The following is a 25,186-nucleotide window of genomic DNA, read 5'->3' as shown; positions in this document are numbered from 1 at the left end:
TGCCTCAACTCAATGTATTACAAAAACCCTCACCGTAGATCCGTTCAAGAACAAGAACCTACTGCTGCTCTCCGAAACCTAACCTGAATGGAACTTATCTTTTCCGTTCAATCAGGTTCATCTTAAAAAAATAAAAAAAAAATAAAAAAAGGTTTAATTGCCCTTTTGGACCCCTATCTTTCCAAAAGTTGCGATTATGGCCCCCTAACTAATTTAAATACAAATGTTTTGTATTTAAATTAGTTAGGGGGTCATAACCGCAACTTTTGGAAAGATAGGGGTCCAAAAGTGCAATTAAGCCAAAAAAAAACACAAATGACTAAATCCATCTATATTTCATCATCTCCAAATCAACAGACGTTTTGATTCTTGTAAAAGAAATGAAGGTCATGGAAACTACGATGCGTTCACAAGAAAAGGTTAGGGAAGCGTCACCGTCAAGAATGAGGTGGTGGAGAGAATAAGAGGAGAGTATCGTTTAGCCTTCGACGATGGTGTTTGAGGTGGAGAAGAGGTGACGGAGAGAAGAAGATTTGTTGAGGGTGTGGGTTTTCAATTTTGGATGTTGATTGTTAAAACCTGGAAAAAGAAATTGAGACGCAGAGGAATAGGATGAGATAGAAGAAGTGGGAATGGTGGCTGAACATGAGGGAGAAAGGGATTAAAGTGAATTAGTTTTTTTTTTTAAAAAAAATTATTTGCTTTAATATTTTAATTAATAAAATGAAATAAATATAAAAAATGTAGTTGTTGTTTTTCCACCCATGTGGTGTCTATGTGGCTTCATCCATTTGTCTAGTCAGCACAAATGTGACGGTAAGGATCAATCTTACTAACGACCGAAAAACGTTGGGGACCAAAAATTTAATAAAATTTAGGAAGGGACTAATATTGGAAGCACACGTATTTATAGGGACCTGAAACATAATTAACCCTTTTAATTTTAATCTTTTGAAGTTGAAGAACTCCTCAACAACTCTTATACTTTTTTGGCATACTACATACAAATAATCTTGATAATCTTTGAGGTAAATTTAAAGAGTTGTTGAGATCAAAACAATCTTTTGAGGTAAAAAAAAAGGAATTTAAAGAGTTGCATTAAGTTCCATTTAGACGGTGAGGCATGTTATTAAAGTACGAAAAAAGAAGTAAGGTGAGAATAAGCAGGATCGAACATAACTTTGTTTAAAGGCTTAAACTCACTTTTTACCCCCTAAGTTTGTAAAAGTTGCAATTTTGACCCCCTATTAAAAAAAATGACAAAAGCTACCCCCATGTTTTCCCCCTTTTGCAAAACGTCGATTTTGACCGAGTCAACCATATGTGGCATGCCACATGTGTAAAATTTTTAATTAAAAAATATTAAAATTGTCACGTGTGTATCTTTTGAATTAAAAAAAAAAAGAAAAAAAGAAAAAAAACGGAGACGCACGTGAGTGAGAGAGTCTCTAATCTCTATGCTCTCTCTTCTTTCTTTTCCTCCCAATTCTTTCTTCCTCTTCCTTCTTTCCTAATTGCCGCCTCCCGCTTCCCTTTTTCCGGCCACCCAACGTGGTGCTTCCAACCATCCTTTGTCAAACAAAATACATAATATTTATTCACCCTTCCTTCTCTATCTCATCATAAATTTATTTTTGGATTGGAGATATTTTGAGTTTTCAAACCACCGCCTTCATTGTTAGATCTAGACCACCACAAAACGTTTTTCAACAAATTGCCACAATAAAAGTACTCTCCTTCGTATTCCCTACAAAACCCACAAAAAATCATGTTTGGATGACATTTCTCCGACGACCACCGCACCGGAAAACATCCCCACCGCGCCGGAATTTAAATCTATTGTTTTCAGTTTGTTTTCCAGAAGTTACACTTCTTGTGACAGTTGCCGATGATGAACTGCTACCTTTTTCCATGGATTGCTTCTCAGTGTTGATAATTTTAATAATTTGCAAGTCTTGGTTAGGAAAGAAGGAAGAGGAAGAAAGAATTGGGAGATTTTTTTTTGCAAAATGCATTCTTTCCAGCATTATGGACAAAAGAAACAACAATGATGTTATGTTCATTCACTCACGTGCCCTCTCTTCTTAATTTTAATTTTTAATTTTTTTTATTTCTTTAATTATACATGTGGAATTTATGGATTAAAAAAAATAAAAAATACCCAGGTGGCATGCCACATATGGTTGACTCGGTCAAAATCGACGTTTTGCAAAAGGGGGAAAACATGGGGGTAGCTTTTGCCATTTTTTTTAATAGGGGGCAAAAATTGCAACTTTTGCAAACTTAGAGGGTAAAAAGTGAGTTTAAGCCCTGTTTAAATAAGGCATATCTAGTTGAAAAAATTAAATTTTGAATTTGGCCTTTTACCCTTGAAAAACTTTATTTTAATCACCACTTAATCTTTTAAAAGTGTGGATCGACCTATAACTTGTTTAAAAGTCTAATTTGTGTTAAGGTTTTTTTAAGAAAAATATTTGGCCTGCCTTTAATTGACTAACGCTGATAGCCTTACTTTTGTATTAAAATTTATTTTATTTAATTATATAATAGACTTTTTGAGAGGTGAAGTATGTGATTTTTTTATTTTTTTATTTTTTTCTTTTGCACCAGTTTTCAATCCACCCAAGATGAACGATTAATCCGGCTGGTACGTAAAGGCATGTGCATTGGTGGTTCAACTAACCATTCGTTTCAATTTTAATCACATATCATAAATTTGTCTCAAATTTGTTCAAGTAACCATTCGTTTCAATTTTAACCTCCCGTTTGTCAAAGAGACAAAAAATATGGCACCATTTATTTTTATTTTTATTTGTTTTGGGTACAACTATGGCACCATTTCTTACTCCTACTTCTTAAGCGTTGTTTGAAGTAGGTTTTTATTTATTTTTTTGTAAAAAAGGGTTGTTTAAAGTTATGTATATTTTTTAAGGGAAATGACTGAATATACTAATGAATTTTTATGGTAAAACGATATTTATGGACTAAAATATAATTTATTTTTTTGTCAAGACTAAAATATTCTTTTTTTTAGAACAAGACTAAAATATTCTTATTAACAAAGTAGTAAATGAAGTAATTATTTAAATTGCGATACAATAAATCATAAATGTATTGTTAAACAACCCCTCAAAAAAATGTATTGTTAAAGAAAAATAGTAATTATACTTCATTAGTATTCTAAATACTAGCAAAAAATTTATTAATATTCTAAATATGAAACAAAAAAAAGTAGTTATTATTTAACATTTTTAGTAAATAAAAACAATTAACATTTGTCCAACAAAAAAAAACATTTAACATTTTTGAAGAGTAAAATTAATTTAATTTGTTCGATTAATGACATCCATGCTTTTGTTTTTGTTCCTTCTTTTCAATATCGTAGGGTCTGCTGAGAAAGAATATACTAAGAGGTTGACGCTTCAGAAGTTGCATGAAGCTCTCTCAAAAAAAAAACAAGTTGCATGAAACCCATATTATTTGGTTAAACAGAAAAGATTTGACAAATGCTACATGCAATTTTCTACAAATATTATGTAGTTTATGTCAAATAACTTCTGAATTTGGTGAAGAGGAATGTAATGGTTTTAATTATTTTACAATCAATTTTAGTTTAAAATGTTTATTGATTTTGTAAGAATCTGGTTAGGCACGAAAGGCTTGGAGTGAGGCCGGCTTCTTCAGATATTTCAGATTCAGAATCTTGGTCAAAGAAAATTAGAATGGAACTTGAGTTTGTCCATTTAATAACTTAGGGGAGGGGTAGAGAAATACTTATATAAGGACAAACACAAATGTAAAAAGCCTAGGCACACTCACATAAATGTCTTTTTATAAAAAAAAAAAAGAAAAAAAAATTGGTTAAATAATATTGAATGATGTGACTAATTTATTTAACATTTAATTTTCTTTTTTGTTGTGTGTGTGTTTAAATAATTTTATTTGTGTTTGTATCTAGGTAAGATTTTCTCGATAGGGGTATTCACGGGTCGAGTTGGACAATCCAATTAAGTTTTATTTGTTTAAGTCAAAACTTTTATTAATATTTACGGCAAACTCAAACCAATCAAATTAGGTAATGAGCACATTAGTTTAAATTAGATGTTGTGTTTAAGAATATTGATTTTTTAAGAACAGTGGAATGATAATGTCACTGAATTCATGGAAATGGTTTCCAGTGTATCCTGCAGTAGAGAATATTACTGCTGGAATACTGTGATTTTCGGTGCACTGTGGAACTTGGTGGTGGCTAGCTTTGACAGACCATTTTCTTACATGTCTCATTGCATATGCATCCTCCCTTCTTGCATAGGGCCTTATAGTCCATGACATGTTTTCAGTTGTTTTGTGTGACACAATGTAAACATTGGAGGATTTTCCATGAACTCTGAAGCACAATGTTGTTGCTCTACTTTCCTTGTTTTTATTTCAACTGCAAAATAAATAATGATTTCCTTTTATCAATACAAATCAAATTTGGTACCCTGCGGTTTACGTTGACACTCACACATACCGCGCATCAACCACTTGCGCTGGACCCCAATGGTATATAAAGAATGATTAAACCTACATATAAACTATAAAGGATCTCTGATGATTGAAGAACTTGCATTTTAATATTGTGGGAGAGGAAAGGTTAGTGTTGCGTTATCTTGCATTTTCTCTTTGAGAGAAAGAAAAAAAAAAAACAAAGCAATAGAGTGAGGAAGTAAGAGCACAATATGAATATGAGAGAAAATTGTTATAAAAATTGTCCCAAAATGGATTCAAATATCATTTCTCATTTTTTTACATCAACTCTATTATAACCAATATTGAAAATACTTTGGCTAAATACCACTTTTAGTCCTTTTAGTTTGACAAAATCTTCAAGTTAGTCCTTTAAGTTTCGAAAGTTTTAATTAGGTCCTTTTAGTTTGACAAGTTCCAAGTTAGTCCTTTAAGTTTCAAAAATTTCAAACTAAAATGACCTATTTGAAACCTTTGAAACGGTGACGGTGAAATAGTTTATCAATTAAAATGACTTATTTGAAATTTTTGAATCTTAAAGGACTAATTTGGGAATTCTGTTAAACTAAAATGACATAATTGAAACTTTCGAAACTTAAAGGACTAACTTGGGAATTCTATCAAACTAAAAGGACCAAAAGTAGTATTTGGCCAAATACTTTTTACAATAGTTTGCCAAAGAATCATCACATAAACAAACACATGTTATAAGAATCATTGCCTCAACACACAGTACAATCAACATCTAGGATTGGCCTTTAATTTTATTTTTCTTATGGAGCAGATTTGAACTAGCTCTACTATAACCTTATTGAGATTCAGAATATATTTGCATTTCATGCCAAAGCACTATAAAATAAAAACAAAAAGAACATCATGCATGCTTGTACTTAATTAATCTTGGATTATAGAAATAGCTAAGGTTAATCAATGCAAATGAGTAGAGAGAGAAAGTAAAACACTCACAATAATGTATAAGACCCAGGTAAGGCTTAATCATTGTAGAAAGACAGAAAACCATGAGCAAGAAGCACACAAATGCTCCATATCCCAACCTTTTCTTCTCGCATCGACTAAAGCATTTGAAAAATATGGTACTATAAACCATTTTTTATCACTCAAAAAACCAACTAAAGTTGATTAGTGGATGATCATAGCATCTTTGTACCATTGCATTTAACCTTTTGGAAAATAGAAACTTTAAATTTTAAGAATATCAAAATTTTCTTGAAAAAAATTGGAATTTTAATATTTTAGGAAATTAATCTCATCAATTATATTGTCTTCATTTGCAAAACTTTTTATTTGAATAAAATAAAAGCATTGTCTTCATTTGTAAAATTACTCAATTTTTATAAAGTCGTTGATTTTTTTTCTTGAATTTCTTTATTTAAAAGTAAGTAATTTTTATTCTTTTGTGATTTCTTTTACTTTAGATGAAATTTTAAATTTAATTATCATGATTTATCTGAATGAAAATTCTATAAACATCATGAATAAAATAAAAACCATGTTTTTAATCCTGATAAAAAATTACATTTATAAAACTGTCCGCATATATAAATAAAAAATTGTACCTAAATGATACACACACAAAATTGTGAGTCTGAACAAATATACCAGAAGAACAATAGTAACAAATATAAAACTATACAAAATGATTATACAAGTATACTTCTCATGTTTTTTGTATATAAAATATAAAAAAAAAAATAGAAGAAAAGTAATTAAACGAAAGAATTATATGATAAAACCAAAACAAGTGTTAAAATAATTACAGGCATTATTCTTTTCTCTATACTTATATATTCAGCAAAATATATTTATAGGTATAGAAATATAAACATTGTACTATCTATAACAATATTTTTCTCCATACAGAAAATAATATATTCAATTTCTCATTTTAGGACAGAGAGTATATTTTACTTTTTTATCTTATTTTAGGTCAGAGAGTATATTTTACTTTTTTATTTTTGGAATATGTAAAAAAATTAACTAAACTCATGATTTTATAAGTTTTCATGTTTTTTCTTCTGATATCTTTTTGTCAATTGTGTTTGGAACTGTTCACGAGTTTTTGTTGTTTAAGATTATAATTTGAGAGGTTTACTTGTATTGAGTTTATAGTAGTTACGTAAATTGAGTTTAGTTAGTGTATGTATACTGAGTTTACATAACTCATGTAAACCGAGTTTACAATAGTACTGTACATAAAATTGTGATGGTTCTCAAACTGTCATGATAAGCAGCTTGCTTGTCGTGGTCGTCTCTTGAGGGATGCAATTGGTAGATTTTTTTATTAAAAAAAAAAAAAAAAAAAAAAAAAAAAATTGAAATCAAAATAAGTTTATGACTCAATGATAAAGGTTCAATAACAAGGATCTTTACTCCATTTTTTCAAACAATATTTCCAAGAACAACCTTAAAATTCATCTTCATCTCTAAATCTCTTCAATTCGTAGATCCCATCAAACAACCACTCATTGCCATATTCTTTAACTCTTTACTGATTCTTCTAATTGTTGATTGTGATTGGTGGAATTTCTTCGATTGCAAATCCTTGTGGTTAGGGTTTGAAAATTTGGGGAAAAGTTTTAAAGGTTAGAATTTCTATGATTGTGATTGTAATTGGTTGAATTTCTATGATTGTAAATAGTTAATTTGGGGAGAAATTTCACTTACTGGAATCAAGGAGATGTGTGAGGTTGGGAAAAGGGGATGGCGTCTGTTGTTATTATTTGTTGTTAAATAGTTATTTGTTGTTTTTATTTGTGAGCTTAAATTTTGTTAATTTTGGTTTAATTTAAGTTTTTCTTTTCTATTCTGGATTTGATATTCAAGGTGATGAAGAATGAATTTTTCTGGGTTTGGTGATGGATATGATGAATTTTTTGGGTTTTACGATGAAGGTGATGAAATGGAAGATGAATGTTAACAGTTTTTCACAAAAGTTAACAGAATGGATTTAAATGATGGACGGAGGTAACTTAAAGGACCAAAATGGGACGAAAATTAATAAGGGGATCAAATTAAAATTTCATAATTATTTAAGGGACCTATATTGTCAAATTAAACAAAACAAACAGAAACAGACCGGTCTCTTTCTTTTTTCACGGGACCATAGAATTTCGCATTAGTTGGTGCACTGCAATTATATAAATAAACTCGAACATAACATGCGTCGCACACAAGGTACCCGTTGACGTTAGCCACGCATTATATATCCATCCCAGTCCCACAATTTGCTACCTAATATTGACTTTTTAACTACTAGGTGTCGACTATGGTAATAATGCATTGCACAAGGATTTGTTGAGTAAGTAAATCAGTGTTTAGACTATTCTCATACTACAGCTTGTTACTAAATATTTTGAATTCGCACGTGCGTGTCATGTGTGTGGGGTAATCCTGTGCTTGTTAGTTAAGGTAAGGGCCTGGACACGAGGTGGCTTGCATTACAAGAATCAACAATGCTTAATTTTGAACTACCTATGACGTCTAAAATCCAACATTTAATTATTTTATGATAATATAATATTATAATATGCACAACAAGTAATCACTCATATCATACCAAGCCTCTGAATATATTAGTTATTAGTTACTCCAATTCCTCATCATGCACCCCACCATAAATTAGAAATTAGAATATTTATTATTCTGATTGTTAAAATGTCTTACTCTTTGTTACCAAACGACGAGGGTAGCTACCTGCCGACGATTCCGTTGCTTTTAATTTGAGGTTATTCCTATTTTTATTTTATTTTATTTTTACATTTTTCGAATGTGAAAGGAGGGTCAATGTGCCTTATTTTGATAATCATACAATACAATTATCCAATTCATTAAAAAATTAAAATTTGGATTGTTAGTTAATTTTTCCTTGGCTTTCTGTATTTTGTTCGCTACGTTAACTATTTAAGTTACTATTTTCGTGAAGAGGTTGATGCAGCAAGCTAGTAAGATTTTTTACTTGAGCTATATGGGTAGTACTGCAATAATTGATAACATTTTAAACAAGCTTTAGTTGGTTAATACTTTTTCAAAGCTGGCTGGTAGTTCTTGCTTCATATGTGAAAAAACTATAATTACCTAACCAAATATGCACATATTAATCATTGAAAAAGTTTCCAAATATGTCTCAACAGTCAACCACAGGGTCCTTTTCATTCCCTATTTTATTAGTTTTGGAGAATACTCCTGATTCAAGAGCTAACAACTACGTGAGGAGCAACATTGTATAGACATATTAACGCACCTTCCTCCATTTGTCATTTATATAAAAATATGTCGCAAAATCTTAGCTTTGCCTACAAAGATTTTATATATGGTCATCCACTAATCAGCTTTTGATCAGAATGGTTTTAATTGATTGTAAGATGGCATTCTGACAGAGTACTACTGAGTTCTTTGGTTGATAAAATAAAAATGATTTACAATACAATATTTGCCAAAAGCTTTAGTCGTTATGAGCAGAAAAAACTGGGATATGGAGCATTCGTTGGCTTTTTGCTCATAGTTTTGAGTCTTTGCATATTTAAACCTTACTTGGGTCCTATATATGATTGTGAGTACATCATTTTTCTTTTCCTCTGTAATGTAATTAACCGCTTGCATTAGCCACTTATTTCCACATATAATCATGTCTAAGTTGTACAGCAAGCAACCATGTTGTTTTTCATTAATATAATTCTTTGGCATGAAATGCAGATAAATCAAACCACTTTCTTTTGTGAAATGAGTTTGCATATATAGTAGCCTTTGAGTATAACTTTACTTCTTTTCACAGTGAACATCAAGCTCTCAATTGGCGTTGACACCAAATTGTTGATGGTCAATGACACCAGTGGCTCTCTAAAAATAGCCGAAGGTAAGAATAGATAAGACATATATTGAAGGTAAGATTTTTTGAATCTCAATATGGTTAATAAAAGGATTTAAGGTAAACCTTTAACCCTATGAATATCTCACTTGTCAGATGATAGAATTGTACCAAAGAACCCAGTCAATGCCACAAGAATATCTCATTTGTCAGATGATAGAATTGCACCAAAGAACCCTGTCAATGCCACAAGAATATCTCATTTGTCAGATGATAGAATTGTACCAAAGAACCCTGTCAATGCCACAAGAATATCTCATTTGTCAGATGATAGAATTGCACCAAAGAACCCTGTCAATGCCACAAGAATCTCTCCACAAATGGCTAAAGGTAATAACAAATTAATTACTTGTGGTTTAATTATATGAACACCTCAACCACCTTAATTTCCATAATTAAAAAAAAAGTTAAAAACAAAAGATAGGCAGAGTACACAAAGGATGGTAATTATAAGGACTGTGAAAGTTAACTATTTTAACAGAAACTTCTTTACTTTGTAGTTGCAGATAATGCAACGAAGACTCTCATCAATGACACCAGCATCTCCCCACCAAAAGCCGAAGGTAAGATCATTTGCTAGTCTGATGTCGCAGTAAGTTGGGACTTGAAAGCTTAGTTCAAATAAGCTCCATTTATTGATTAGTAACATTGATCCATCTGCCCTCCCCCAATAGAAAATGCAAGGTCCTCAGTCAGATTGAAATTAATTTTTATAATTAATGATATTAATTCTTAAAGATCCTTTATATGCAAGGCTTAATCATTCTTTATTTTTCAGTTGAAAAATTAGAAACAAGAAAAGTAGAGCAAGAGCAACCACTATGTGTTTCAGAAGCAAGAACAGAATACTGCCAAACCCAAGGAGATATCCGGGTGCATGGAAAATCCTCCTCCGTTTACATTGTGTCACGCAAAACAAACAGCCTGGCTGAAAACGTGTCATGGATTATAAGGCCATATGCTCGGAAGAGTGATGCATATACAATGAGTAGTGTAACAAAATGGTCAGTAAAGACTGTAAAACCTACCCACCAAGTCTCACAGTGCACCAAATACCACAGCATTCCAGCAGTAATATTCTCTACGGCAGGATACACTGGAAACCATTTCCATGAATTCAGTGACATTGTCATTCCACTGTTTTTGACTTGTAGACAATTTAATGGACAAGTACAGCTTATCATAACTGATAAGAAGTCTTGGTGGATTTCCAAACACCAAGCATTTCTTAAAAAACTGTCTAATTATGAAATTATTGACATTGATAGAGATGATGAATTGCATTGCTTCCCTAAGGTGATCATTGGCCTTAAAAGGTATCATAAAGAGCTAAGCATTGACCCACAGAAGTATTCCTATTCTATCAAAGACTTCAGGGATTTTTTGAGAAGTTCTTATTCACTGAAGAGAGTGAGTGCAATCAAAATTAGAGATATTGGTAATCAAAGTAAGAAACCTAGGCTCCTGATTCTCTCCAGAAAAACATCAAGATCCTTCACTAATACAAATCAAATAGCAAAAATGGCTAAAGGGTTGGGTTTCAGAGTAATTGTTATGGAAGCAGGAAGGAACATGAGGAGTATTGCAAATGTTGTAAACTCTTGTGATGTACTAATGGGAGTTCATGGTGCAGGTCTTACTAACATACTTTTCCTTCCTCAAAATGCAATTTTCATCCAAGTTGTGCCTTTTGGTGGAATGCAAGTGGAATGGCTTGCCACAAATGATTTTGCAAGGCCCTCAGAGGATATGAACATAAAATACTTGGAATATAAAATAAGGTTGGATGAAAGCACTCTTATACAACAGTATCCATTAGACCATATGATTATAAAGGATCCCTCATCAATTGAAAAACAAGGATGGGAAGCCTTTAGGTCAGTGTATTTTGACAAACAAAATGTAAGGCTTGATGTTAATAGGTTTAGACCAACATTACAGAAAGCCCTTGAGTTATTGCATCAATAAGGTCTAGTTTTTGATCTAGTTAGTTGGATTCTTTGGGTTGTCATTGTTAGTAATCAGTTGAGATATCCATAATTTATTAATATGTTTTTATCCATTGTATTTTCCTAAAATAGCAAACAGAATATTTGTATTTGTATTAGTGGAGTTTCAGGCATGGTTTTGGGACATCTTGCAAATAACAAACAATTTAGGTTAATGTTGTGTTTGATTATACAATGACCAAAATTAGTTTAAGTCTATGAATTTCATGATCTACATTATTAGAGTATCAGTATTTTTATAGATAGTAGGATCAATGTATATTAAACCTATACTAATGTAACATTATTAGACCCAAATGAAAAATATTGACCTCAATACCTTTTTATTTTCCTTTTTAGTATACTAGAAAAACAAAAGTATTATTTTATCATTAAAAGTAATTCTATAATTAATAAAAAAATAATCAAAAGTATATGATAAACTATTAAAAAATAGTAAGTAAAAAATAAGAAAGTAACAAAACTATAGTATCAAAATTCAAGACGTTCTAGTGTTCTGCATGCCTAAAGACAGCAACAACTTGGCAACTTAATAGTCAATAAATTTTCTGAGAACACTACACCTGTGTCATAATAAATGACCCGTGAACAATAAAAAGTTATTTTATAGTGAAATTGAACGTCTGCGGGGATAAAATAAGAAAAAAACTTCGAAGGCTGTAAAAACTCAAAGCACTGTCAAACTGAGTTTGCATTGTCTCTAGTTCTAAAAATTATTGTACAACTTAATAAATCAACTCACTTGTTTTCCTAAACAGATAATGAAATTAAGTAAATCAAAATTGATCTCCCTATTCATTAAAGTTATCTCTTATAGCTTACAATATCAGCTTGAAAAGAATTCATCTCAAGAGGTCTAACATGCACCATAATCCTCGAGTGTAAAAATAATTTTAACTACATATTCTAAAATTTAACCCGATGATCGGATGGCTTGATTAACGAAGTAACTACAACTCTTAGAAATGCACTTAAATATTGCGAGTGAATTACCTTGTAAAGTATCTCTTCTTTGCCCACAAGAGTGATGCAGAACAAAAGCATCATTAGCCTGTGGATACGAATTTTAGCTGCTTACACTCTCCATTTTTAATGAATTCATTGCAAGTACAGTAGCTGCTCAGCTACCCATGCTGTACTCCGGGTCAGATTTAGTAAAAGCAATTGTAGGAATACACATCTTGGAATGTGCCCCTAATTTATGTGGACTCTAGATACAATTCCCCCCATTTCAAAATCAAGAGCTAAGATCTATACCTTTCAGATTCAAGATCCCTGATAGCTCTGTACACTCTTGCCGGTAAATTTACCCCTGATTTGATTGCACCACATAGAGAACATAGACAAACCTTGGTATAGGATCCTATCAAACAAACCTATCCAAAAATATGCCTCGCAAAGGTAACTTAACTCCATTTAGCATCACTAAACGATTTTTTTTTACTTTTCTTGTTCCTTTTCTTCAAAAGCACAGATGCATGATCAATATCACCAGATGAATGGGTATTATCCCCTTTTAACCATAGAATAGCCTCAGCAGCAGCAGATTTTTCTGCTAGTTTCTTGCTGTTGCATGGCTGGCCAACAAAATCCAAGCCGTTGAATATGACAGTAGAACGGAATTGATTGTTTCTCAGCTCCTGTGTTTTGTAAGTTGGTAACTGATGTCCAGCCCTGCTGAGGAATGTTTGAAGCTGATTTTTAGAATTATCACCCCCAGCTCCATCACCACTTTTGGATTTCGTTTCCTTCTTTAACTGTGGTAAGACCTGGTGACCATAGACAAATCTTCCGTCGCAGTTGTCCTCTGATACCAACAGTCTAACAGCTGAAAGAAGCTCATTATGCGAGTGTATATCGAACATAGGATCCGCAAGCTGGCATAACAAGCAGAGCATAAAGTAATTATGTCAAGGAAGAAATTGAGGGGGAAATATGGCTACACGGCTGAATTATTCCCTTGATAAGTATCAAAGTTTTAAGTTATGGTCAATACAATTGAACTTACTTTTTTATGTACCAATTCTTCCAGTTCCCTCTTCAAAGTTGAGTACGTCTTGGCTAATTCTGGTTTCATGAAAAATTCTAGATACCCTCCCAACATTTTTAGGTGACCATCCTGTCAAAGGAATCATATGTTCACCATATGTAAAAGCACAATGAGTGGTCAAAAGGAACCAACAGATATAAACAATAAAAAACAACTGGTCGAGGGGAAACGTGAAGAAAAACCAGTGTATGAACTTACCAGTCCACCTTTGGATATGTTCCCGCCAAATAAGAGCAGCATGGAATCAGATATGCCAGTTGAATCCCTAAGGAATACTGTATTCACTTTAATCTTTTCATTAAACACTATCCATGGGTATGGAATTTTGGCTACACTTCCATTTACCGAGTTCTACACGATGTAGCAACAAAATTTTAGAACTTTAATGGATTATATTTTCCCCCAAAACAAAACTTGGTCATAAACATACAAGGATTGATGAAAACATCAGATATTGGAAGAGGAAACTTACAGCATACAGAAGAACCTGACCATCCTCCATTGTTTTCAGTGATATTGACTTTTCCTTGTTCTGCATAACAATTTTCACAACCTCACATCAAAAAGAATTACATGGGAAAATTCAACTAATTTACATATAAAACACAACGGACAGCCTTCCCTCCATATCTTAATGAGATCAACATATATACAATACCCAAAGACACGAACACTTATGAATGTTACAAAATATGTATAAATACTTTCTTAAATTACAATTTCAGTAGTCCTTATTTTAACAAAGATCAACTAATGTCCTCGTAATTGCCATGTTATCGTCACCTCCATCATTTTCATATCGATGTAATTAATTCCTCCAATAATATCCTACTTTTGATATGGAAATACTGTCTTTCATTATCTTTGTTTTTTGCTGGTGTGATATTAGATGTAATGAGAAGTTACTTTTTTCATGTTCGCTGATGAAGATATGATATGACATTGATGAAAAAAAGTGCAGTTAATTTAATATCAACAACGAACATTGGGGGAACTCAATGCAGTCATTTTTTAAACCAAGAAATATAGTTGAAATTGAAATAAGAAACAAAATTATTGAGAGCAAATATGTAAGCCCATGTGGCTCATATAGTCATATATGCTACTGCATGTGTGCATAAATGTGTGTTATTTGCAGGTATGTTACTTTCATGAAAATGCCATAACTGTAGAAAATGAATTATGCAGACAGAACAATTCAACATGCATCAAAGCCCGGACAAATTTGAAACAGTGTAAACTAAAATTGAAGTATCAGAGAAATGAAAAGGACTCGTAAGTGGATTACCACAACAGAGGATATTCCAGGAAACAAACCCGCACAGATAACTGCTCGGAGCAGATGCTCCTCATTACTCCATTTATTGTTGGTTTCAGAATTGTTGCCAACCAGACCAATATCTTTGAGCAAGTGAAAGAATTGCTTTCGGAGAGAATCAATAGCCCTAAGGGTTTGAGACGAGAGAAAATTACGCCAACAGAACTCATAACCAGCTTGCTGTGCTTCAGCATCTTTCCAACCATCATAAGCACGAACAAGTGCAAGATGATCACTGTATCCACGAGCAGCAATCTGGGCCTTGGCCGACTCTGCAAGCTGCATAAAAAATAAAAGCAAATAATTAAATAATCTTAGGTACAACGCAAATCATGTACCTTCACTTAACAAATTTAGCATATTATGGGATAGCTGGTTTATAATATTGCACCAAAGCCTTTATGACCATGTGGACTAGAGTAGTAGAGTTTCACCCTTGTTGCCCCATTCTTCTACTGTGGTCTACGCTTCAAGCTCAAAGGGCTCTTCATTAAGGGGTGTTAATCATAAAATCATTTGTGTCTAGGGATGCATTCATGAGTAATGACAGATACAAAGCCATATCTTCTCTGCCTAGCATACACATAGCATAGCAATATTGATTTGATCCCAAGCAAAATAATGAATGAGACAACAATATTTTAATATCAAATATAAACAAATATAACCACAGTTCTTGCAACAAAAAAATATATGAATCCATGTTCATTTCAATGGGATCAACCTAATCAACAAATTCAGAGACGAGTGCATGAGTTTAGGCCAATATAATAAACAAAGCAGCGCAAATATAAGAACTTACTACACTTTATGTCCAACAAAAATATTTGGACTCGTGTAACAACTATCAACATCAAAACTAATATAATCCACCAATATTTCTATCAAGAGCAACATGGCATGGGGAGAGGCGGGGGAGATATTAGCAGTGCTCATAACTTACATCCTTCTTGTCAGCCGGCACAACAAATGGATCTCTCACACTAAGCCCAGCAACAACAGTCAATATGGGATCCAAACAGTTGAAAATAGCTCCCAAGATGAGCATCTTGCCAAGCTTAGGCTCTACCGGAAGCATTGACAACTTGCACCCTGAAAATTGACAACTCGATATCCTTGGTGACTCTTGAAATAAATCAAAATAATGCATAAAAAAAAGGCTTGGGAAAACAGTGGCATCAGTAGATAGTAAAATGGCAGGAGAAGCTGAGACCAAGATGCAGAAAGTGTAAGTTCTTTTACCTAGAACTGTCAAATTTTCATTCTCGTCTAAAGCACCAATAATTTTCAAATAATCAACAGCATTTTGAACCTGCAATTGACAACATAGGAAATTGAATAAAACAACACTGATGCAAGATGAAGAATGTCTTAGATCAATACATAGATTGCAATGAAAATAAATTCAAACAACCATCCTATTACAGTTCAAGTTCCAAAAACAAGTGCAATGAATTTTACCGACAGAGGCTCTGGTGGCTGGAGAGCACTAGATAAAAACTCAGAGATGCTTCCAAGTTGTAGACTTTTTATTTGTAGACATAAGGACTGTAAAGGTGTTCTTAAAAGCTCTGGCAATTGATAATCAGCAAAAGCATCATAAACACATCTGGGATAAAGATGGTAGCATTCGCCAGATTGAACACGACCTGCCCTTCCTTTTCTCTACAGAAAAAAAATGTAAATTTGCTAAGCAGCCAGACTGCCAAAGATAAATCCAAAAGAATATGGTAAAGAATACATTGTGAAGCTCTATGCATATAAAGGAGTCATATTTGGCAGCTTAACTTCTTGAAAGATGTAGGGCAACTCGATAGCAACAATCACATGTTAACAATCATTCATGATCCAACTACAGTAATCCACCAAAAGCACTAGGTTCATCTGTTTCCAATTGACACATTACTTCAATCTATTTCTACTCCAATAATGTGTGCCTTTAACAAGGCACGCACATTATTGGAAATCTTTCTAGGGTTTTTCTATCATAAGCAAATTTGCACATGTTAAGAAGTTTAAAATAGAATTTTGTATTGGAACATGTACATCTAATATTAAATATAAAACTTTTGAATAAATAATTGTTGTTTTCCAAGAAAAAGTTACTACTATTAGTTGTTTTAACATGTGCAATGTTGCACATGTTAGACAAACCCATCTTTCTAAAAAGTATATGCATTAGAAAGCGTGTTTGACTTTTACTACTCATGGAAAAAGGCCTTCTCCATAGAATGTTACATAACTACATAAACATACTGCTTCCTGAACGGTCAATTTGCTTGCTTGTTCATTCCCTGTGCTCAGGGCTCAGGGCTGTGTGCTTTTATATAGATCCCTAATAATGGTTCTACACTACAGACACTTACAGGACGAAAATGAAGGTAATACAAGGGTCAAACCTTTCATATTAGAAAGATTGTGATACAAGGGCCAAACTCTTTATTTTATTCTTATTATTTTAACAATCGAAGTCTTTAAATAAGTGTTTTTTACTCAAATAATCTACAGCAAACAGACTTTATCTGACCATTTTCCTTTCGAAAGGAAATAGACAAATAAATTCTCGAATAATCTAAATTTTAAAAAACTAATTTGAACAATCAAATACCTGTCTGGCAGCAGCTTTTGAGATCCAAGATGGAAGCAAACAAGGAGTGTTATTTAATGCATCATATGATGTCTCCTTTGCTTTTCCACAATCAACCACAAATACAACGTCATTGATAGTAATACTAGTCTCTGCCATATTAGTAGCCAGAACAATCTTCCTCACCCCTCCTCCAGGATTTTCAAATATTAATTTCTGCAAGATAAAAGAAAACAAACAGAATTCACTATGCGCTATATATATATATATTCAGTTAGAGTACAAAAACCTAATTGATTTAAATAAAAAGAAACCCCTGTGTGATTTAAAGGAAAGTACAAGAGGAATGCTGGATCTGAGAGACCAAGAGTCTCTTTTGAGTAGAGAGGGGGGGTATTCATTCAGTTAAGTACAAAAACCTAATTGATTTAAATAATAAAAAACCGTGTGATTTAAAGGAAAGTGCAAGAGGTGTGCTGGATCTGAGAGAGAGCAGGAGCCTCTTTTGAGAGAAGCTTAAGAGACTCATTATTCCCAATATTTTAATAAAAAAGTACACATAAGACATATATTAAATCGTAAAACAGATAGCAACAAGTAGCATTTACTGTGGTAGTATTTCAGTCTATTACTAGCAAGGTCACCTGCTCTGAGCTGGACATAGAGCCATGGCAGGCAAGAAGTAATACTCGGCTCTGATCACCCAACAAAGGATGAGCATGGAGTTTATCCTTCAAAGAGTTTATATCATCCCAACCAGTCATAAAAACCAACGCAGCACCTGGCCTTTCATTCTTAACAATGTGGCAAAGCACATGTTCAATAAGGTTGAAACCAATTGAATCAGGGTTCCAGCAGGACATTGACTCCTTGGTGCGTAGGCTATACCCCTTAAAGTCTGCAACCTCTAATGCATCCTATGCAACATCATAGAAAAATTAACATAACTAGTCAAAAAAATAACATCCCAAAAAAAGAAGACAAAGCAAAGAAAATATTTCCAGATCAACTTGTGTACCTCAACAGCAGAAGCAATCTGGCTCTTTCGTTTTTTGAAAGACTGGGCTTGTTTCTGCATTTTCCATGTTTTTTCTTGACCATAGTCATCAATTTGATTATAAGGAGTCAAACGATATCCGGTCCTTTCCAGAATATCCTCAAGAAATTGTGCTCGAACTGGAAAGGTAAACCCCTACATATTGCACATGTCCCAAAAACATAAAAGTTTATTGTGTCCGTTCACAACATCTGTAAGCAAATGTGCAGTCATAGCCAAAGCAGCAAATTTGGGAATTTTCATTTTATAATATTAGTTTGTGAAAATATTGGCCAAAAAGCACGTTGAATAAATGTTAATGTGCAAAATAACTTCAACAGAAGCATTTCTTTTAACAGCTAAGTTGTTGAATTACTAAAGTACACAGTTTTACTTTTAAAAGCTTATACAATCATTATCAAGAGAGAAAATTCATCATGTCCATAAAAACGGAACATCGCTGATCATTGCAAAGTTAAAGAATGAATCACATCAGAATAGATTATATGACTGCTGAAATACAACAACATAGTAAGCTACATTGGGATAGCATCATTTGAACTTCAATTAAGATGCAGAAATGAGTATTCTGAGCTTACAGGGATATGTATCGTTGGGGCACCATCAAAATATGAAGAAAAAAGCTCAGCATTTAAGGTTGCACTCATCAAAATTAATCTCAAATCAGGGCGGCGAGGGAGGAGATCCTTCAGGACAATGAGAAGAAAATCTGACAAAATTGAAAGTCGGTGTCATATTGACATATTAAATATAACAAGGATTTAATTTATATACACCAACGGTTTCAAGTTTTTTTACACTTGCCTCCAATCAAATCACGCCATGTAGGTATTTATGGAGATATTTTAGGAATTAACCTATAAAGTGGCATTATGGTGCGATTTGATTGGATACATGCATAAAAAAGTTCTGCACTGTCGGTGCATAGAAATTAATCTCATAACAAAACAATATTGGAATTAAACAATATCATCGCTACCTTCATTCATTCCACGTTCATGAATTTCATCAACAATAACATGAGTTACACCTTTTAAACTTCTATCCACAAGTAGTCTCCGCAATAACACGCCTGTGGTGCAAAAAAGAAGACGAGTATCCCTCCCTCTCATACCCTCCAACCGAACTTTATAACCAACCTTTCAGAATGGAAAACATGCAAATAATTGAAGTCAAACAGATAGCATGTAAGTTTAAGTAGTCCGAGCAATGGCAAGCTTAAAAGGTACAAGAAACTAACAGATTCTCCCAATTTTTCCCCACGTTCTGCTGCAACTCTTTCAGAAACAGATATAGCAGATATTCTTCTAGGCTGAGTACAAATTATGTTACATAGAGATCCACGTGCAGCTTCAATCTCAGATTCTAATATGTATTGAGGAAGTTGTGTGGTCTTACCACAACCAGTTTCACCTGAGACGACAATGACCTGCAAATTTTCATTAGCGATGCCAATTAATACAAATTATTATTACTCAGCAGCACAAGCATATTGGTATTAATATCCTCAACAATAAATAGACCTGCAGAAAAACTATTAACACATATGTTACCCATTCTAAATTATCATTTGCTCATAAACTATAAGTGATTCAATTTGATTGTTCGCTTCTGACTATTGTAACATATGAAGAGACAATGTAGTTCAAAGTTTACATCGTATCTTGTAATAATTTTTATCTAATTTAATCTATAATCTTCTGCATGTGCATAAATTTGTTATATTTGAGTGTCTATATCTCTCCATGCTAGTATTCCATCCTAATATTTCACATGTCTGCTTGATTCAATATGCAATCTAGTTTGCGTCCATGCAGAAGCTCCACATATATCAATATGCAATGTAATACATCAATGATGTGCTGCAGTGCACAATATTAAAAAAGAGACTAAAAGTTTGCAGGTGAGATATAAGTTATAACTGATGTTGGATAAACATAAAAAAATTTGTTTTAGATGATAATCATAATAGTAGTAGTAGTAGTAGTAGTAATAATAAGAAAATAATAATAATAATGATGATGATGATGATGATGATGATAATAATATCCTAATTTATCAAAAACAAACAGCTTCTTGTAGAAGTAAGAAATATTGACATCAATTCACAACAAGAATTTATAAGTTAATTATTTTTTCCAATTGTATCCTCTAATTTATATTATGTACATCACTCCCAAGTTATTATTCTTCAATTTGCCTTTATCATAATGGGAATACAATAATGGTTAATAAGGATAAATTAGTAAAATCATCATTCTCTTTCATTCATTTATCATTTTTTTATTCTGTGTGAAATGGTCAAAGATGACAGTTATTGTGGGACAGAGGGAGTAATAAATTACAAATTGAAGAGGGCACCCTTTTTTCCTTTTTCACCTGATTCTCTGAAACAACTTTCAAAAATGCATCTTTCTCTTTGAATGCAGGAAGACTTCGGCGAAATTCAAGCATCTTTTGGCCTTCGGGAGATTCCTATAAATAAACCAACATATATGAAAAACAATGACAAAAAGATTCAAGTATAGAAAAATTTCACTTAGAGAAAATATCAATAAACAGCTGACATCATATGATATATCAAGGTAACAAACCATATAACACGAATTGCAACTATCAAATGTAGATCTTGAATATTCAATCAAATTTGATTAATCAACAAGTTGGAAAATTTGCAATTTAATAAGCCTAGTTCCATAATTGCTTTAATGTACTAATAGTGTTGCTCTCCACTAAAAATGTATTGTTAAATTGATAGATAATGATAATGCACAAAAGCGTCTTTGTAGCAAAGTTGAGTCACTTGCGGCTGGCACACCCATTATGGATACTAGATAGCAGAGCATTTTTGGATTACATTTGTGAAGTGTTTCTCATCATCTCTTGTGATTATTTTATTTTTTTCACCCTTCATGTTCTTTGTTGCCACTATATCCTTCAATCATCATAGTTTTAAACTTAATTCTATAATTTTTGTTGTTATTAACTTGTGTACTTAGCTTAAAAGTATTATTTAGTATTAATAATATACCTTTAATTTGATGCATCTTTTCTTTTTGAAAATGATATAACTTTTACTGTAATCTTCAGTATAGAGGCCATCCCACTTTATCAGTTTTGGGGTCAGCCGCTCTGCTTCATGCCTCTATCCAAGAGTTTTACTTGAAAGATATGTAAAAGATATATGATTTCAAATGGCCAGGCTAAAAGATAAGTTTATTTACTCTATAAGTTCCTCAACTATTTGCGGATTTTTAAATAGGTCTTTGAACTAAAAAAATTTGTAACTGAGAGTCACGAAACTAATCAACAAATTGTAATTAGGCCCTTAATTTGAAAAAAAGAATCAGGTGATTTAACTTTTAGATAACTTGTCATTAGGTCCCTCAATTACAAATATTTTAAAAGTTCAGGACAGGCCTAATTACAAATTTCAGGGACCTGATTAAAAAAAATTGTTCAGGGGCTAAACTCCAAATTCAGAGACTGGATTACAAATTTTTATAGTTCAATGACATATTGGAAAATCCTTAAATATCCTAAGGACCTTCATTGTAGTTATACCTAAAAAATATAAATCTTAAGAAAAATGATATGTATAAGATATATGGCCAGAATAAAAGATATAACTATTATGAAAAAGATCAAGGCTGAACCTAAAAACATTGCTGAATATAAAATTACATTATATATTTCCATAAATTCACACACACATACACACAATAGGAATGTGAAATAAGCCGAAATTACTTAAAACAACTGAAAAACAAGAAACCTGCCAGTCTTGTTGTTGATGATGCAGTTGCAAACTTCTTCGTTGAAGGATTTTCTCTTTGGCAACACTATTATGGCTCATGGGTTCCGGATGCCCATAAATCCCTTCATCCGCAGGAATGCTTCCATCATCCCTTGATCTATGCAAGGAATCATCGAAAGAGCCTACTCTTTTTGTAGCCTTATGTGAAAGATGAGCAAGGAGATGAGTGTCTACTTCTCTATGAACACCAAATGGTAAGGTTACCTGCAGAACATAGAAAAGCAGCAGGATATGTGCAAGAGAGGATAGATGTTAGGATATAGAATAAATGGAAATTATAGTAGTTAAAGTAATTATGAGTTGTTAGAGAAGTTAGTTATTGTTATCTGGGTTATAGTTACGAGTTGTTAGAGAAGTTAATTAGTTTGTTATTTGGATTAGTTAGACAGTACATGTATAAATAGGAGAACACAATAGTTAGAGGGTATCTTTTGAATATTGTAATTTTGAACAGAGTATTCTCTATTGTGAAGGGGAAACCCTTGAGGAGATATTCTCTCCTGTTCTATCCTATTTCTTAATAAAATTGTTAATTTCTTTGGAATCCAATTCTTGGGTTCCTAACGATAGACTTTTCCAAACAGTGCAATTTTCCAATGTTAAAGCTGAAAACATTAAGACAGTTGTTTTCTGCTTATAATTCTTTGCACTCTTTGCTGCTAGGAATCTATTATTATCATAAAAACAGTCACAAAACAATTTATTGACACCAAATCGCATATTTTTCCACATCATTAAAATGATGAGGTGTCATCATCAAAATCAATTCATGCATTTCTTCTCCATACCTCACCAATCATTCACCTTAACCTCTCTCATCATTACCTACACTTTTGTCTCCTCTAATTACCATACCAAAACGGTAACATAAAAATGTCTGTGTCAGCAAGCCTGTTTCACCGATTTTCACTGCCACTTACTTACACAAATCCCCCCTCCACCACCACCGCTACTATCATCAACACCATCACTACCACCAGTAACCACAACAAAGTCTACTTCACGTGTAGCATTGAGGACATCAAACAATAATATTAGAGTTGAACTGAACTAAATTACAGCTCTAGGTTTGCAACTACAATTGTAATTCAAATAAACTGTCCCCTAAAAGTGATTTCCTTCACCCCCAAACTTTACAGGTCCATCAAATTCATTCAATTAAACCAGTTCATGCATTAAAATTCGTCACCAAAGGTCCAAAGAAAAGGAAGGTGCTTTTTTTCCTTTACGCGCAAGAATTAAAATAACAGAAAGGAAATCATTTGATGCAATATAATACATACCTCTCTCAGCGGACGCTTATCATCGAGGTCAGGGCGATAATTCGGCAAAGGCGCCTTGCTAAAGACAACAACTCTTGCATATTGTCGACTGCCAGAGTAAAATATATATATATATATATTTATAAAACTAAACAATGAAACAGAATAAAATATGAATGAATTAATGTGGAATTGAACATACCTGTATAAGCCCATCCTGGTAGCTAAAGTTTCAAGTTGCAGAAAATCACGACGGTCTTTTTTCTCATTGGACACAACTTCTTGCTGATCTTTATTGCGAAGAAGCATGGTGAGTTTCCATCTCCAAGAATCAATGTTTTCGAGAGTCGAATCTCCCTGATAATAAGCAAAATCACTTAAGAGCAAGCTTGCTATTGGCCAAGTTTTATTCAATTCAATCTACTCTAAAGAGCCTGTTTGAATGGCTTTTTTGAATTTATCTACCAGTATAAGCACTTGTGAGTTGTGACACTCTCTTGGAGAACTCACGAAAACAGGTTCTGAAATGTTCACTAGCTATTTTACAGAATCGCTTATGAAAAACAGCTTATAGATAATACAAAAAACAGTGTGACTATTTTATATTATTGTGTTAAAATAGGTTACTGATAAAGGCTTAAGCTATGGCAGAGTATAATTAGTGAACAGCGTAAGTAACAAATATAGTGATAGCGATAGGAATATAAAAAGGAAATGAAAATAAGAAGCTACCAGTTGTTGTTGTTGAGGGCGAGAAGAAGCGAATTCGAGGTCGGATTCATCAGAGGAAACGTCTTTGAAGGCAAAACGGCCGTAAGTGGAGGTTTGTTGGTGAAAAAATGGAAGAGCGAAGGTCCTGTGTCTATGGTGGTTTAGGGCGGCGGGTGAGGAAGATGAAAGACGAATGCGGAGGTTAGTGGTTGTTGTGGTGGTGGTAGTGAGGAAATGACGAACGGCGAGTCTGAAGATGCCGGCGGAGGGAATCCGCATTCGAATTCGCATCATCGGAAACGGCATGGTGAGGTGAGGTGAGTGACGTGAGTGAATGAATATGAGGTGCACTAACTAACCACGCAGCTTTGCATCCCTAACTTCACACACTCTCTTTTTTCATTTATTATTACTTTTTTATTTTTGGCTAAAATATGGTTTTGATCTCTACAAATATGTCTCGTTTTGGTTTTAGTCCTGTAAAAAAAAATTGTTGTTTTTGGTCCCTGCAAATATGCCTCATTTTGGTTTTGGTCCCTGCTCCACTTTTGTGATGATTTGCACACGTGGCACATGATGACTGAATCCATTTATTATAGAAGTAGTCCCTGCAAAATCTTTTGATTTTGAAAAAGGTCCCTGCAAAATATTTTGTTTTTGACAACAAATTTTGCAGGGACCAAAAACAACAAAAAAAATTTACAGGAATTAAAATCAAAACGAGGCATATTTGCAGGGACCAAAATCATATTTTAGCCTTTATTTTTTTACAAACTATTATTATTGCTTAAAATCCTTCTCGCATGTCCTATACAAATTACGAAAATGTCTTTTGGATTATAAAATCCGGAACATGAATGCGTGTTCTGAAATATAAAATTCGGACAACTGCGAAGTATAAAAGGAACTTCACCCCATTTTTACAGTTTCACTTTCACCATTCACTCTCTCTACATTATCCCAAATTTCGAACACCACAAA

General features: G+C 33.0%; 2 protein-coding genes across 5 annotated transcripts; one reads left to right on the top strand and one right to left on the bottom strand.

Moving 5' to 3' along the window:
- The first annotated feature begins 8,734 nt into the window (after nucleotides 1-8,734).
- Nucleotides 8,735-11,596, top strand: LOC11411174 (beta-1,2-xylosyltransferase XYXT1). Of its 2 annotated transcripts, none has more exons than XM_003631005.3 (5): nucleotides 8,735-9,079; nucleotides 9,302-9,382; nucleotides 9,491-9,724; nucleotides 9,901-9,957; nucleotides 10,173-11,596. In XM_003631005.3, exons 1-5 carry the CDS (start codon nucleotides 8,941-8,943, stop codon nucleotides 11,360-11,362), a joined length of 1,701 nt encoding a protein of 566 aa, XP_003631053.1. In that variant the 5' UTR covers nucleotides 8,735-8,940; the 3' UTR covers nucleotides 11,363-11,596. The 2 variants fall into 2 exon arrangements, with proteins under 2 accessions (XP_003631053.1, XP_003631055.2); XM_003631007.3 differs by having other exon boundaries at nucleotides 8,737-9,079; nucleotides 9,895-9,957.
- LOC11410150 (DExH-box ATP-dependent RNA helicase DExH3) lies at nucleotides 9,268-24,592 on the bottom strand. 3 transcript variants are annotated; one of them, XR_005643669.1, is made up of 20 exons: nucleotides 24,227-24,592; nucleotides 23,697-23,851; nucleotides 23,516-23,603; nucleotides 22,191-22,436; nucleotides 20,795-20,890; nucleotides 19,656-19,844; nucleotides 19,395-19,554; nucleotides 18,994-19,124; nucleotides 18,377-18,550; nucleotides 18,003-18,275; nucleotides 17,380-17,574; nucleotides 16,233-16,436; nucleotides 16,014-16,083; nucleotides 15,715-15,863; nucleotides 14,742-15,050; nucleotides 13,926-13,985; nucleotides 13,652-13,804; nucleotides 13,412-13,522; nucleotides 12,397-13,280; nucleotides 9,268-10,051 (listed from the first exon to the last, which is right to left on the bottom strand). XR_005643669.1 is itself a non-coding variant. In XM_003631004.4 (19 exons), the coding sequence occupies exons 1-19, from the start codon at nucleotides 24,509-24,511 to the stop codon at nucleotides 12,810-12,812; spliced, it is 3,519 nt and encodes a 1,172-aa protein (XP_003631052.2). In that variant the 5' UTR covers nucleotides 24,512-24,592; the 3' UTR covers nucleotides 12,080-12,809. The 3 variants fall into 3 exon arrangements, 1 of the variants encoding a protein (XP_003631052.2); XR_003008129.2 differs by having other exon boundaries at nucleotides 9,268-9,685; XM_003631004.4 differs by lacking the exon at nucleotides 9,268-10,051 and having other exon boundaries at nucleotides 12,080-13,280.
- Nucleotides 24,593-25,186: the final 594 nt, after the last annotated feature.

The sequence above is a fragment of the Medicago truncatula genome, chromosome 8 (genome assembly GCF_003473485.1).
Source record: "Medicago truncatula cultivar Jemalong A17 chromosome 8, MtrunA17r5.0-ANR, whole genome shotgun sequence".
Taxonomy (NCBI): Eukaryota; Viridiplantae; Streptophyta; class Magnoliopsida; order Fabales; family Fabaceae; genus Medicago; species Medicago truncatula.
This window is presented reverse-complemented; position numbering and strand designations above follow the sequence as displayed.